Source organism: Octodon degus, unplaced genomic scaffold (assembly GCF_000260255.1).
Source record: "Octodon degus isolate 3935 unplaced genomic scaffold, OctDeg1.0 scaffold00104, whole genome shotgun sequence".
Lineage (NCBI taxonomy): Eukaryota > Metazoa > Chordata > Mammalia > Rodentia > Octodontidae > Octodon > Octodon degus.
The window spans coordinates 2583396-2599546 of NW_004524680.1; the positions used below are offsets into that span (position 1 = coordinate 2583396).

Below are 16151 nucleotides of genomic sequence, written 5' to 3' on the forward strand. Positions count from 1 at the left end.
ACACAGCCGTGTGTGCCATGCGGTTCTGTAAAAATCTGTCCCAGGACACAGCTGCCCTGTCCAGTAGCACCTGCTACACACTCCACCGTCCCTGCCCCATCTACCCCTTTACCCCTCCGTCTGGCGACCTCATTCAGCCCCAAGCCTGCAATACCCACTGCTCTGTACCCAGCCTCCCTGCCCTGCCCTCCGGGTGACGTCCGAGGTGAAGCCTCCCCAGCTGCCTGGGCACGGCAGTTCCCTCCAGTTTGGTCACACAGGTCGTTCTGGGTGCTGGGGGTGGGGCCAGGGGCTGACCACAGAGGCCCACTGTGGCCAGGCGGAGTAACCTCCGCCCATTACCCAGCAGGACATGAGTTCCAGGGCCACCCCACGGCTGCTGACACTCCAGCGACACCTGGAATCCCTGCAGGTAAGGGGAGCAGGCCAGGACCCTTGTCTGCCTGGGACCTGAGAACAGGGGACACACATGAAGAGCTGAGTTCTGGGAGAATAAGGCCACTGATGGCTCTGGGAGGGCAGAGGAGTCCTCAGCTGAGCACCATAAAGGGACCAGGTCCGCGCTGTTTACAGAACTGGGTCCTCATCATGCTGAGTCAGCAATTCCAGTCACCCTTACACACTAAGTGTCCTCTGGGCTATTTACTCTCACACAGAGGGTGTGGACAGAGGCCTGGGTGTGTTCTGGGGCCCCCAGGAGCTCACGGTGCCCCTCTTGCGGCCCAGGACAGTGATATGGAGTCTGGAAGCAGCCCACTTACCACACATGTGCTAGACACCACATCTGGGCTCCCAGCTGTGGGCCTCTGCCTCCGTTTGTCTCAGCTGATGGACCTTGGCCAGCAGTGGACAGAGCTGAGGAAAAGGTAGGGGGTCCTGAGAGAGGCTGGGAACCCATAGTTCCTGCACCTCCCATGCTGGGCTCTTGCTGTGTCCTCGGGGACAGTAAAGGAGCCCAATACTGAGGGTAAAGAGCAGGGCTGGTGCTGCCCCACCATCCCTTCGGACTTGGGGCCCCTCCCTGTGATTTATGTGTCTCAGTTGCCTCACCTGAAAACAGCATGTTGGATGTAGCTGTATCTCTAGGTACACAGTCCTGAGTGGGTCCCATGGGACTTGCTGGGACAGCATCTGTCCAGGCTTCGCTTCCAAGCCAGTGGGCCTGATAGGTAGGCGCCAAGTTGTGTCTCTCCTTGACAGCTGTGGGAGCTTGAGTTAAGGACTGACGTGGAACCTAAAAGACATCATGATTGCCGCAATTTACAGGTAACCTTGAGCTAGCCAGCACACTGAGCACTCTGTTTCTGCTTTGTATCCTTCATACACCCCGTGGAAAGGCACCATAACCACCCATTTTAAAGATGGGAAGACTGAGACAGCCAAAACAAGGGGAAATTTGGGATTCCAGGTCAGACCTATAGAGCACTGAGCTCTTCAGCTTCCATGTGCATACACAGGATCCAGATACTGGGTCCTCTTCCCTTTCCTCTGCCTCAGGTACAGACTCTGCTGGAAAGGTCCTTGAGTTGGCCCTGTGAGCAGGTTCCCAGAGTTTCCATCCTCAAGGAGGCAGGCTACCCCTGTGGGTATCCTCTTTTCAGCCCCAGAGTGGAAGGAGCAGGTTAGGAGTCTGTGGTTGGGCCCTAAAGATTCAGGTCTAAAGGCATGGTGAGCTCCCTACCCATCTAGCCTTCACAACAGCGGGTGGTGAGCTCAGGGCCAGGTCTCACTGGCACAGCCACCTCAAGTCAGCATGGTACTGTGCTGCCCAGGAGTTCCAGAAAGGTCACATGGACCCACTCCCACCCCAACACTACACATATGCATCCCCAGCTCTCTTGTCCAATTGGTTGGACGTGTGAGGTTTTTCCAGTGTGAAGGGAGCAGATGAGGGATGGATGAGAGATTTCTCTGGATGAGCGATTAGCCCATCCACATGGACCCTTGTGGAGCCTGCACAGGCCACCACATAGGAGCATTACTGACCCAGAAAGCCAGGCACAGTAAGACACTGAAAAACACAGGTTATGAAACAGCACCAATCACATGCTTTGTAAAAAAAAACTGTAACTCTTAAATAAACATACCTAGGCATAGAGAAAATCCAAAAATATATGGCAATTTTTTTTTGTTGTTGTTCTTTGAGACAAGGTCTTGACATGCAGTTCAGACTGGCTTTGAGCTCACGTTATAGCCCAGGATGGTCTCAAACTCGCAAGGATCCTCCTGCCTCACAAAGTGATTTTTGCTCATGGAATGCTGTAATTGTTTTTTGTTTTTTGATCTGTGTTCATTTCCAGGCAGTACTGCAGTGTCCCGAGAGCCTGGCCCCATCTCTCCTCACCCATGTCTGCAACAGGCTGTGGGGAGTGTTGGAGGCCCCTGGGGGTGCAGACCCTGGAGAATTGGGGTATGGTGGCTCTGCAGCCCTGTCCTCTTGCTAGCTCCACAGATATGGATGGCCGCTGCCCAGGGCTTCTGAAGCCAGGCCAGCTGAAGCCAGGCACCTACAAGCTGTCCTTTGATACCGGGGACTACTGGAAGAAGAGGGGGCAAGCGAGCTTCTACCCCTACGTAGAGGTAAGGGCCACAGGTGGGCAGAGGGGGTGAAGGCCCTGACACTGTAACTAAAGGTTAGGCATTACTGGCCTGGCCTCATCCAAGGAATAGCAAACTGGTCCCACCTATTCCAAGAAGTGGCAGAGACGTGAACTCGCCTGCTTTTCCACCTCCAGATGTCCAGGGACTTGAAGCATCATTAGACATGATGACCACCTATCTATCCCTGAGCTGCCCCTGGGTTAGGCTTTGGGGGAGGCCAGATCAGGATGACTTGTTCATCCTTCTGTTGATGGAATTTACACCTGAGCCCAGACTCTAGCTTGCTGGGCCTTACCTTGATCCTTGCCCCTTCACCTGCAGCCACCATCAAAGCACCTGACATGTTTCACATACAGCAGACTCAGGGGACCCTGCCTCTCTGGAATTGTTTCAGAGAGAACTAATCCCACCCTCCACCCTCAGGAATGTTCCGGTCCACCTGACCCAGCCCCATAGTGTGTGCTGCCTTACTCTCCCAGGAAGCACTGGGGCACAGCTTGGGTGCTGATTGCTTACTGTCTCCCGGGGCCTTCTGCTTCTTTCAGGTTGTTTTCACCATCTCAAATGACAGCCAGAAGTTCCACGTGCCCCTGCTCCTGAGCCCATGGTCATACACCACCTACCGAGGGAGCTAGCACTGAGCCAAGCTCAACAGAGGCTACCTGTCCCTCCAACACTGAGCCAGTGGGCTTCATGATCATCGTGGGGCAGAGGTCACCCACTTCTTGGGGAGGGACTGCAGTTTTCCAACAGGCAGCCATGACTTCAGTGTCAATAAAGTCAGTGCTGACAACTACAAAATTAATCCCATTGTAGTAACACAGGCCTTGCGTGGGGGAATAGAAGCAATGTATGGATGGCCAGAGCTCTGCTCCCACTGCCCAGGTCCCAAGTGAGTAAGGGGCCCTCAGACGTGCTGCAGAAGGCAGGCGGGACTGGGAGAGGTGGTCACAGTAGACTGGACACACACTCAGGAAGGGGGCAGACTGTGATGCTATGGGTGGAGGCCCTGTAGGTATTCTCTGCACACTAGCCAAAAGAACACAAGGGAACCACGGAAAATTTTCATTTGCTGTTGAGGAAATACAGTGAAAGCTTGCTGTCCTGGGGTGAAAGAAGGGGTAGTGAGGCCAGACGTTCTGTGGGCTGCAGCCCAGGCAGGCAGCTACTTTAGGTATCTGTGGGCCCAAGCCCCAGTCTCTCCCTGATCACAGCTGTCTTCAGGAGCTTTAAGCCCACATTGTCCAAGATGACTCCAACGGCCAACAGCTTTGCTTCATTTGTGTGCAGCAGGGGATAGAGCAGTGTCAGGGAGGAAGGAATCCTGGGCCCCGACACCATGGCTAAGATGCTCTGGCCTCCCACAGCTAAGTGCCTCTCCATGGAGGGGAAGGGTATGAGGGGTGGTCATTTTCTCAGCGAGGATCATCATCCCTTCTGTGCCCTTGCTGAATGCAATGCTCCTTCCCTGGAGGGCACAGCACCCTGCAACTTCCCAACAACTCTCCATCTTTTCCCAGGAGCAGGGCTCCCATGGGTACAGGTCTGGGTCACCCCTGATCTGCCCTAAGAGAACGGCAGCACCGGGAGGGGCAAAAGGGACCAGCAAACACTTTCGCAGCCACCAGAGAACTTTGCTCCCCAATCTAGACAATGCCTATTTTTAAATGGTGAGCTTCACCGAGTGGTGTGAAGGTGTGATGAATTGATAGATATGAAAAACATGGAGCTTGGTCTCACTCAGCAAATACCCAGAAGGTTAGTTATCTCCAATGGGGTTCAAAAGAGTCCCTGGTCTTGGAACTGGGCACCTAAGGGAAAGATAAGAAGGCCACACAGGAGACTGGAGAGAGCAACGCCCAGCACGTAGTTTGAGAAGGCTGAAAGGTCAGAGCAGTCTGGGCACCACGGAGACCAAGAACCTGTGCGAGACAATGTCTACATCCTGGGGGGTTTGTTTTTTTTTTTTTTCTTTGGTGGAACCGGGGATTGAACTCAGGCCCTTGTGCTTGCCAGGGAAGCACTTACTCCACTGAGCCATCTCCTCAGCCCCCCGTCCTGCGTTCTTACAGGAATGTCTGGACATGGCCCAAAACAAAAGAACCAGAATGCAATGTCCACTCCACAGAATTAAGGTGTCAGACTTAAAGGGCACCTGACCTCTGTAAAATCCTCTGCAGGTAGCAGGCAAAATGTAGACAGAGCAGTTGTATGCGGAGAGCTGCTCTCAGCCACATGCGACAGATAAGAGCTGGGGGTACCGGCTTTAGCTTCAGGGGTCTGCCCCCCCCCAAGTCACAGGACTTTGCTGATATGCTTATTCAGCATGGAAAATATGTTGCTTTCACCAAGTTCACAGAGTTGGGAAAGGTTAGGCCTCTGACCATCCCATGATGACAATGGATATTAATCTGGGAGACTAGAAGAGACCTCTCTGATTGCCCGGAGGTCAGGTTGGCACTGAGATTGGGGGGGGGGGGGTAACAAAAGGCAGCAGAAACCCAAGCATGCAACAGGCAGGCAACATGGAACAGTGTTAGGTGGGAACCAGATCACATGCCAGGCCAACTGACCCTCGTACAGAACAGATGCCTTGAGCTGTGACTGTCTCACCATGGGGGAACAGTCACACTCCCCTCATCAGATAAGCAGAAACAGGTGTACGTTGCAGAAGACATCCACAGACGTTGACTGCCTGAAGCTGAGCTTGAGGGAGCAGATCCGAGAAAGGAGGCAAGGGGGCAACAACTGCATTTTGTAGGCTGAGGCCATTCCACAGGCAGGTCTGAGACAGTGGTGTTCCAGAGCGCCCGAAGGAGACTGAGGCAGACAGGGTGGATGGTGGTCTGGGGGCTCCTTTGGGAGTCAAAATGGCAGTATTTTCTATGTGATGATGATATGCTTACTGAAGTCTTTATAATACTGCAGGCTACTCTTATTCTAGAGAAGGAAATCTATTGGGGAAAAGGAATGGAGACTAGAAAAAGTTCTTCAGAGACAAGAAGGATCTCTAATAGGTTGCCCCAAAGATATTTTAAAAGCTACACACAATATTTTTGTGTTTAAAAAACTGTGATAGGGCTGGGGATATAGCTCAGTGGCACAGTGTCCACCTGGCAAGCATGCAGTCCTGAGTTTGATTCCTGATTAAAAAAAAAAAAAAAAAAAATCTGTGGGCCTCGCACCTGCTGCCGGGCTGGGCCAGAGCAGCCCAAGACGGCGGACTTTGAGGATCAGATGCTCAGGTGTCGAATGAGAAGGTACGCATAGCTGCTAAATTCATCACTCACGCACCCCAGGGGAGTTTAATGACGTATTCAATGATGTCCGGCTACTACTTAACAATGACAGTCTCCTCAGGGAAGGGGCAGCTCGTGCATTTGCCCAGTATAACATGGGTCAGTTCACACCTGTGAAGATAGGAGGCTATGAAGATCAGCTCTTAATTACAGAGCATGGTGATTGAGTAATAGCAGATTTTTAGATCTGAGAAACAAAATTTCCTTTAAGCTTGATCACTTACAGAGAGAAGCAAGTGACTCCCATCTGGAGGAAATAAATGGAAGTTTGAAGTCTTGGAGAGAATCCTGTGACAGTGCTTTAAGAGCCTATGTGAAGGATCATTATGCGAATGGCTTCTGTACTGTATAGGCTAAAATTATAGATGGACAACAGACTATTATTGCATATATTGAAAGCCACCCGTTCCAGCCTAAAAATTTTTGGAATCGTCGCTGGAGGTCGGAGTGGAAATTCATCACCACACCACCTGCAGCCCAGGTAGCTGGAGTGCTCAAGATTCAGGCTCACTATAACAAAGATGGCAGTGTTCAATCGGTTAGTCATAAAGATGTGCAAGATTCAATAAGTGTGTCAAATGAAGCCCAAACTGTCACGGAGCTTATTAAAATCAGAGAGTGTAGAAAATGAGTATCAGACAATGTCAGACACCACATTCAAGGCCTTGCGCCGGCAGCTCCATTACCCACACCAAAATCGACTGGAACAAGATACTGAGCTCTAAGATTGGCAAAGAAATGCAGAATGCTGAAAGGCCGACTGTGGGATTCTTCAGTATATGGAAAGAAAATGATTCAACATGTAGTCATATGATAAATAAGTGATTTATAAAGAAAAGTAAAATTTTTTTTTTTTTTTTTTTGGCGGAACTGGGGATTGAACTCAGGCCCTTGCGCTTGCCAGGGAAGCTCTTATTCTACTGAGCCATCTCCGGCCCCAAGGAGTAACTTTTTTTTTTTTTTTTTTTTTGAAAAGTAAAATTTTGCTAGGGCTTTCAAACTTAACAGATTTTCTAGTCTCATGGAATACTGTTCAACCTATAGTATTGTCTTGACCTTGCATTCTCTGCCTTGTAATTTTCTGTCATGGCTATATCTACTTGTAATTTTTTTTTTCTGTTTTCTGTTGGAGAGAGAGAGAGAGATCTATCTTAGAATCATTTTACTGTGTAGAAAATTTTCCTAGCCATGAAGTCCTGCTACTTTTTAGGTAATATGTTCAGTACTTTTTTACCCCTGTGCTTCTGAGTACTTGTGTTACTTCAGTGGCTTCTATTGATCCAACAGGTAAAGGGGCTGTGCTGTAGACTGTAGCTAAGTGGAAGATGCATTCATCTTTTTCCATTTGGCTGCTCTGATCATCATTTACAACATAACTGTTAAAGCTCTGCATTAGAGTCTTTCAGGTTCATTTGGGTGGGAGCAAAAGAAATATTCTGAGAATTCCATGACAACCAGCTTTTCTAGGTGAACTTGTTTCTAAATCCAAAGACTTGAACCATTTCCTGCACTAGAACATGTTTGCTTTTTTGTGGGGAGGGGGTTCTCTCGTTGTCTCCTTCCCTATTGTAGGTATTGACACCTGCATTTTTAGAAGAATTTTACCCATTTGCATTTTTGTTTGTGTGTGTGTTTAAGAACTGCCGACGTACTGTGGATGTAGTAAAACTTGAAAAATGCAGTGTTGAAGGAATCATGGGTATCTTGTCCTTTACTGCTTTGTGGCAGGATTGTACTATAAGCAAGTGAATCAAAACTCTATAAATCACAAAAACTAAAACCAAAGTGAAAAGAGTAACTTTCAGGCAGTATCTCTCTATTGTAACCTGTTATTTAAGAGCATACTAGTATTTTCTAAGTAGGATGTAAATCTTGTTCCAAATTACTCTTTTGTAGTCCTGCCTGCCAAGAAATCAATAGTAACTAAAATATAGCATCCCTTCCCAGGTATACTGGCAGGTGAACGTGTGATCCCAGAAACACACAGGTGACAGATACGATAGGAAAGCCGATAATGGTGGATTCATTTACATTGTTTACACTTCTATGACCAGGCCTTAAAGGGAGGTCAGTTTTTTTAAAAAACCAAGTAGTGTCTTCTTATTTCCAGATACATGTTTTTAAAAAAAGGTGTTTATGCTTCAGCTTTGTTTTTTGCTCAGTAAGCAGTCACTCAAGAGTTTGTTTCTAAGTGAAAGCTGCGTTAGCCTTTTTTGTTTTTTCCAAATAAAATATATTTGTACTATTTGTCATTCATACTATCCATCAATCATACCATACTATCTTCTGTATCAGGTAGTCCAATAGATATATACCTGTTTTGTTCTAAAAAAAAAAAAAACAAAACAAAACTGTGATAATGTGGTCACATGACTCAAGAAGTTTAAAAATCCATAAAAGGCTTTCAACGTCAACTCTGTTCCATCATAAGGTCTGGGCTGTCCATCTGTCAACTGCATCTTCATTTATTTTTATTTTTTACCTTTTTTGAGACAGGCTTGCTATGTAGCTCAGGCTGGCCTGAATTCACGGCAATTCTCCTACCTCAGCCTCCCAAGCACTGGGATTATAAGCGTGCACCACCACACCTGGTGCATCTCCACTGCTTGCCAGGCCAGACAGTTTCTTCATGGAGATGCAGGTAGTACGGTGTACATTCTTGTTTCCATGTCCTCCCTTACAGAGGGCCTGGATCTGCAGCTTAGCTCCTGATGCCCCCACATGGTAAGGCTGCTGGTGCTCCTCCCTGAAGGGCACTGCAGGTATCACACCAAGACCCAGACCTAGCCTGCCACCAACAGACAATAGCCAGCAAAGCCCCTCAAACCCTCACCTGCTCAGCCCGAGAAAAAGTATCCTTGCAGATAGACATCATCACTTCCTTAGAAGGCTCCTCACCCATAAAACAGGGGAACAATGACCAGTAAAGGCAAGGACTGACCCACATTTTGTGCTAACTGCACACTGACCATGCTAACAATGATTCGTATCACTGCATGTGAGCTGCTTGGCAGCACCAGCAGTGTCCAGCTCAGGCTCAGCTCCCCCTCCCAATGGGCGGTAAGGTCTCTCTTCCACTCCAACAGCAAGACCTTTCAACCCACCGGTCCTCCGGGTGACCAGCCCTACAAGGGTAGCAGCCCAACAGGGTGCAGACGGAGCTGAGCCTCTAATCCCAGGCCCTGTTGCTGTGGCCCGCACAAGTTCCTCCTATGCAGTTACCCAACCCTAGGCCTAAGATCCAGCCTATCCCAGTAACCAGGGTCACACGAGCACTGCTACTACTCTTCTGTGGGTGGACAATTGTTCTCCTTCACCAGAAGTACGGGCACATCACCTGAGACACTCCTAGACTCTCCTCAAAGGGGGACAAGTCCTGTAGGGATCACCTCTTAACAACTCTCAGAACCTCTTCTCTCGCCTGCACCAGCCCTACCTGCACCACCAGCTCTGTATTCCCCAACTAAGCTCCCTTGACTCAGTCTTCTCTGCCCAAGCTTTACTGGCTCTCAATACACCTCAAATGTGCTTTTATGTATTAGAGGACAGGAGCTATTCAGGACTCAGGCAGCCATGGACAACAGGCTTATGGAAATGACAAGGCCAGCAATAAGCAGCAGGAACAGGATGGAAGACTCCAGCAGCTGGGCCCCACCTAGGCTAGCCAGTCATATATAGCACACTAGAGCCTCCTCTCCCACAGCAACACCCACTCAGAAGAGCCACAGGAAGGAACTCTCCCTTCCTCTCTCCAGGGCCGGAGCCTGGTTTTGGGTCCCAAAAGTCTCTCATAGGCTTTTCCCTTGAGCGCAGGAAAGCACCTGCTAACAAAGGAGAGGAATTCAGTTGGAAACTCACAACCAGAATCTCCTTGTCCTTTTCATAGTTCCCATGTTTCTTCTGCATGTGAAGTTTCATAGTTCCCACGTTTCTTCTCTTGTCCTAGTACCTCCTGGAGAGGGTCTTCCAGGTACCTATTCTACAGACACCTTTGCCATCCTCCCTCTTCATACAGTGCAGGCACAGGAGGGATCAGGATGTAGGTGCCAGCTGAGTGCCCTCCTATCACAGACAGATCCTGCCAGCCTTCCACACCCTAAGAACCTAGGCTTGTTTATGTACAAATATCTTTTGTGCTCTTAATTTACTCTGGATTTTCTAGGAATGCTGTTCCTTGCAGTGCTACTGAGTTACATCCACTTAGTTGAAGCTGAGCTGCTCCCAGGCCTATGACAAACATGAAAAGTTTTCCAAATCCAGCAGCTAGGCAGACCTTTTTTTTTTTTTTTTTTTGGTACCGGGGATTGAACTCAGGATCTTTACTTGTCAGTCAGGTGCTTAGGCTGCTGAGCTATCACTCCAGCCCAAGGCAGAACTTTTTTTAAGTCTAAAGTCAAATGTATCATCTTTTTTCAAATCCCAAGAAGGTTCAAATTCACCAACAGTCAAAACCAGCCCTATCATGGATTTCCAGAACAGCAACTTTTGGCCCACTGTCCAGCTGGTACAGGATCTCACTATGCAGCTTGGACTCATAGTGATCCTCCTCCTTTCAGCCTCCTCAGCCCTGGAATTACAGGCATATGTCACCACACCCAGACTCAGTGGCTAGGTCAGCGCACCCATGGGCAGGGCCGGTATGGTCATTTATTTTTTTATTCCTCCAGACCTTGGGCCTTCCCATTGGCCTGCAGCTTCTCAAACTCTTAACTCTAATCCATGTAAGAGTCTGACCAAACCTAAACTGTAACGCTAACCCAATCCTATCCCCAATCTGAAGCCAAATATTAATTTGAATTGTAACCCTAATCTCATCCCCAACCTAATCATTACCCTAACACTAATGATAAAGATTGCTACAAAAGAAAAAGAGGACAATCTGCCCCAGTATCTCCTTTTCTCAGGCCTTCAAAACTCCTAGAACTAGAGCTGAGGAAAAAGGGTCAAACCAACCATGAGAAACAAAGTGGAGAAAAGAAAGCAGCTAATAACACAATCCAAAGGCAAAGTTAATAATGGAGAAAAAGCCAATTAGTCTACTAGGTTATTGTGATAAGGGAGGAGTCCACACAGACCCATGAGACATCTCAGGAGAGAGACAGGCTTAATACAAGATTCAGTGGAATGTGTTTAGGTGAAACCTAAACGAAGTACTTGGATGGGCGGAAATCAAGGACTGTACACTGGCTTCACCGTCAGGTCCAAACTAGGAAGTAGACCAGGACACAGTTTCCCTGGAAACTGGCTGGAACGCAGAATGCAGAGTTCCAGATGTACTTCTCTGAAGCTCTGGGTCTAGACTGTAAATCAAGGCATCTTTGTGAAATCAGGATGTGTCTTTTTTACTAGTGACTATATTAATAAGGATTCACAGTGTAACAGGAGACACAAGGGGACATCTGGATAACTTACACCTGCATGGAGAAAATCATTTCCTATTAACAATCCTGGCTTTATCTGAATTTCTTACCTTGACTGCTGAGTAACAAGGTGGACACTGACTGCTCACATGAAGCTGATGCTTACCTTTCCAGAGGGCAGTCATGCTAAACTCTGGAGGAGTGACCCAAGCAAAAGGGACAGCAAAGTTGAAGACCTTGAGGCAGGACTAAGTTTGGTCACCTCAGGAGCCAAGAAGAAATCAGCAAGACTAGAGCAGAGGGGAACACCAGAGGCTGGACGTAGGGCCTTGCATGTTGGCCTTCATGTTGTATTTTAGGTACATCAAAGTCAGTGACCTGGAGAAACATCTGAAATTCATTAAGGATCACTTTGGCTGCAATGAAGATAGTCAAAAAGAAAGACTGAATATCAGTTTAACACAACAATCAACGTAAGACACAGGATCAGAACTTATAAAGAAAACACAGATTTGAAAAGACAGAGCTGACCTACTGGCTAAAGTACTGAACACATAGAGCCAAATATGACACAGGTTTGCAGCTTAATCAACTAAATGAGGCAGCAGTGCCAGTGTGTAAAAAGCAGGGGAGATAGAAGCCTAAATATGTGTTTTAAACATGTAGTTTGATTTGCCCATGAAACACCCATCAGCGATCTCAAGTAGACCAATGGGTGCCAGGTTCCACCTAGTTTGGAATAAGCCTGGGAAACACCAGTGAAGATCAAGCTGCTCAGGTCTCTGCAGGTCTCTTATGTCATGTGGAAATCCCACCTCACTGAAACAGAGGGTCTGGGACTGGAACCTAAAGCAAGCAACATTTAGATGGGCCATCTGCTAAGATTTAATCCAGGTCTCTGGCTGGGACTGTGAGGCAAAAAGCTTCTTGACTCCTAAGAACAGAGCCTGACCTAGTGGAGGCCAAGCTGGTACCCAGGATCACAGCTGCTCAGAAAAAAAGGTAATATGGACAAAGGACTGGGGTGAGAACCCAGACTCAGCAGTGTAGGCCCCTGCCTATCTGTAGTTACTATAACAAAGACAGCATACTTCCTCACTCAGTATTCATTTTTATATACATATAACAAATTAGGACATTATACATAAAACACTAAACTTCTGTTTTATTTTATTTTATTTATTTATTTATTTTTATTTTTTCTTTTTTTTTGGCAGAACCGGGGATTGAACTCAGATCCTTGCACTTGCCAGGGAAGCACTTATTCCACTGAGCCATCTCCCCGGCCCCTTTATTTTATTTTTTTAAAGAGGGTCTTGCTATGCAGTTCAGTCACTCACTTTGTAGCCCAGGCTGGTTTTGAACTTGCAACAATCCTCCTGCCTCAGTCTCCCAAGTGCTAGGATTACAGGTGTGTGCCACCATGCCCAGCAAATGAACAAGGTATCCTTTCAAATATGAGTCCAATGTATAATCACAGAGCTTTCCCACAAAACCTCATCATTGTCAGCTACTTAAATCCTGGATTATGAGTACTATTTTCTTCATACAACACACATTTAAGCTTATTGTAGATTTTTCTTTTTCTTTTTTTACAGAACCAGGGATTGAACTCAGGCCCTTGCAATTTTACTGAGCCATCTCCCTGGCCCTTATTGTAGATTTTATAAATGCACCTTTGTCTCTTTTTGTTAGAGGGACATTTCATCACAAAACCTACAAATGGGATCATGTGCTCATCGGACAGTCTCATATCTGCCCAAATGCCATAGACCCACATCCATAGACCAACCACAGACAGGGCAACTCCACATACACTGACAGAGTTACTGGAAAGATGCTGCTCTCAAAATAAAACCTGGACAGCCTACCATGTGAAAACTGTTCCAAGATGGGGAGGAGGCTAAAAGAAATTGAACCTAAACTCTTCATCAGGAGTATCAAGGGTGGCCTTGGCTCTCCCTCCTGGACGAGGCCTGCAGACTCTTCCGCTCTTCTTTCTGGCGGACTCACCTACAGGCTGCACCTGGGCTGCATGAGCAGCTGTCAGGAGGAGAAGCAGAATCAGAACTCAAAAACAGCAGCTAATATTACCCATACAGATAAGGTGGTCCATGGAACTCCAACCCCTTCGAACCATTCAAAATCAACTACTCAAAAGCCTAGGGTAGTATCATCACCACTACTCATTTAGTGTTAGTGAGCCTGAATAACCTGTCAAAAACGTTAAGATCTAAGTGGTAGATCTAGGACTGAAACCCAGGTTGTTTGGCTTCACGAGTTACACTCAAACTGTTATGGTATCTGGCCTCGTGGATAGCACAAAAAGCCAGGGAAAGATTAGTGAAATAGCTTTCCCCATCCCAGAAACAGAATCAGAAGACCAAACCTCCTTCTACCCCTGCTCTTGCCCCAGACCATTCCCCCTGAGAAGTACTGTACCGACTTTCTGCCGCTCAAGCTTCTCTGAGCCCCATCTCCAGGCCAGACTCCCCTAGGCTTCTTCTTTCCACTTCCTCAACACTTTCTACCTATTCCCTTTAATCAGAGGGACTGAAGCAACCACTTCCCAAATAGCTACTCACCTGCCCTGAGATTTCGCAGTGCCTCTAGCCACTCAGCCTCCATCTGAGCCCTGTAGTTCCCAAACAAGGAGTGCATTAGCTGTCTCTTCCGGGGCAAGGGAGTTTTTTGACTGCGCAGGGTTCGGATTGCTCCAATAGCCTCCTCTTCTGTAGATTAAAAAATAAAGAGTCTAGTGAGCTCTGGTACACCGACCGATCACCTACTGTAAAAGCAATAATCCTATCCCTTGGCAACACCAAGAGGCCACAGCACTATCACCATTCACATTCCCCACTCCACAGAAGGGCCCCTCACTCTGTTTTGGGGTGGGTCTCTGCGTCTTGAGGCCAAGCTCCAACTTCTCCACGCACCAGGCCAGTTCCCGGGCCAGCTGCTCTGCCTGTGATGGACCAGAGGAAGTGGCTATGAGCTCGGAGCACCGAGACACAACAGCTCCCACCTCATACCCTCACCGCCTTAACTCTGGAGATGCTAGACCACACCCATGCGAGGACCCGCAGGCACCCGGAGATCCCACCCTTGCCTGTGCCTCAGCGCTTGGTGGGGCATCCTCGGGGGCGGGCCTCCCCGGAGCCTTCTCGCCTCCATTCGACACAGAGGTTCTGTTCTGGGCTTTCTTCTTCTGTTTTCTCGAGACTGCGTCGCCTTCACTGCCAACGGGGTGCACCTTGGAGGCGACGTCAGTGCCCTCGAGTTGTTCTGAACTGAAGGAGACAGAAGGATTCGGGGCTCCGGGAACTGGGCCGGGACGCCGGGATTTGCGGCGCGCACGGGCACTAACCGGGCGCGAGGCTGCTGGCACCTCCGGAAGAGGATGTCCTAGAGCCTGCGGAAAGGAGGAGAGCAAGGTCACAAGACACCGCCTCGGGCCTCAGGCCCCACAACCAGCGACTCCCCGCACAGCTCACCGCCATGCGCTGGAGTGGCTACCGGAAGTTACGTAGAGCACCGCGTCCAACTTCAAATTTCTTCCCGGGGACACATTTCTGCTGCTCAGGTTACCGTACCTCACGTGGAGGCGGGGCCTGCGGGATGGGCGTGGTTTGATGGGGTGGGCGGGGCTTGCGGGATGGGGGTGGGGGCGGCCTGAGTGGTTCCGGGAAGGAGTGCGGGCGCCTGGAGGCGGCTGCTCGCCGCACCATTTTGGGTTGCCGGACAAAGGTCTAAGCGCAGGTTGCCTCATAAAGATCACCTGCTAGTGGGGAGAGAAGAGCAGGTAAACATAAAAAGCTGTCGCCCAGAGTGCCACGTGGGCAGCTTTTGGGAAGGGAAGTCAGCGAAGAAAAGCCGCCACCGAGCAAGAGAGGTTTGGCAGACAGCAGGGACCGTGGCCTGACTGGATCTTGGCGTGGTCGGGCCACGGGTGAGCAGGGCAAGGATCCGTCTTTGCAGAACCCAGTAGAGCAGCCCACAGTGTTTCCATTTTACTCGCCTTGGGAAGTCACTATAAATTACAAGAATTAAAGAATTAATAACCCCACTCAGCTGTGTTTAAAAACTTGCTCTGCTGTGTGTATGAATGGTGCAGGTGCGGTAGAGAGATATGCAAAAATTTAAGCGTGGTTTCACTTGCTGGTGGACTGGATGTGACCACGAGGGAAGCTGAAGAGCAGAAGCAGGAGGAAGCCCCGTCCCACAGTCTGAGACCCTGATGCCTCGTGGGGGTGGGGTCGGGGGCTCACACCAGAGAGAAAATACTGAGGGGAGACTGAAGTTTCAGGAGAACCAGGAGTAAGGCCAAGCTGGTGAAGGGTGTGGGGTGTGACTGAAGACAAGATCTAGGGTGTCTGATGATTCCTGCCTAAGAAATAGGGATAGAAAGTGTTTGCAGGCCGGGGAGATAGCTCAGCAGTCTAAGCACCTGCCTGGCAAGGGCAAGGACCCGGGTTCTATCACCCATACCGCATGTGGAGCCGGCCAATGAAATAATTCCAGAGCTGGGGAGGCTGAGACTGCAGGACCACTAAGAGTCTTAGCTGCCTAGAGAGACCTTTGTACCAAATAAATAAAAATCTTTTTTTTCCCCATAAATTTATTGAGAAACAAATAGCAATGAGACAGTTTCAAACCAAACTGGTAGGACAGTTTCAATAATTAAAACATTGTATACATTCTTCCTAGTGGTTAATTGCTGTACAAGATGCAGACATGATATCCCACTTACACCATTAGGACAAATCCCTCTATTCATTAAAAGAATGTAACTATATATCGATCCTAGCCATTTGAATACACAGATACAAAATGTACATTCATCTGCATCCCCTTTTTGTTAAGTTCAGTTATTTGAATATTATAGGTGTGT

At 48.5% G+C, this 16151-nt stretch overlaps 2 protein-coding genes and 1 pseudogene across 4 annotated transcripts; 2 read left to right on the plus strand and 1 right to left on the minus strand.

The window, feature by feature from the left end:
• The first annotated feature begins 305 nt into the window (after window positions 1-305).
• Window positions 306-3417, plus strand: LOC101568193 (5-hydroxyisourate hydrolase-like). The gene is made up of 4 exons (XM_004638858.2): window positions 306-412; window positions 727-866; window positions 2445-2580; window positions 3147-3417. Exons 1-4 carry the CDS (start codon window positions 353-355, stop codon window positions 3234-3236), a joined length of 426 nt encoding a protein of 141 aa, XP_004638915.1. The 5' UTR covers window positions 306-352; the 3' UTR covers window positions 3237-3417.
• Window positions 3418-3940: 523 nt separating this feature from the next.
• Window positions 3941-6731, plus strand: LOC101572701 (annotated as a pseudogene).
• Window positions 5986-14844, minus strand: CUNH8orf33 (chromosome unknown C8orf33 homolog). 3 transcript variants are annotated; one of them, XM_023723943.1, is made up of 6 exons: window positions 14755-14844; window positions 14364-14672; window positions 14141-14225; window positions 13846-13992; window positions 13132-13303; window positions 5986-6011 (listed from the first exon to the last, which is right to left on the minus strand). In XM_023723943.1, the coding sequence occupies exons 1-5, from the start codon at window positions 14758-14760 to the stop codon at window positions 13164-13166; spliced, it is 687 nt and encodes a 228-aa protein (XP_023579711.1). In that variant the 5' UTR covers window positions 14761-14844; the 3' UTR covers window positions 5986-6011; window positions 13132-13163. The 3 variants fall into 3 exon arrangements, with proteins under 3 accessions (XP_023579711.1, XP_023579712.1, XP_023579710.1); XM_023723944.1 differs by lacking the exon at window positions 5986-6011 and having other exon boundaries at window positions 12620-13303; window positions 14370-14672; XM_023723942.1 differs by lacking the exon at window positions 5986-6011 and having other exon boundaries at window positions 12620-13303.
• Window positions 14845-16151: the final 1307 nt, after the last annotated feature.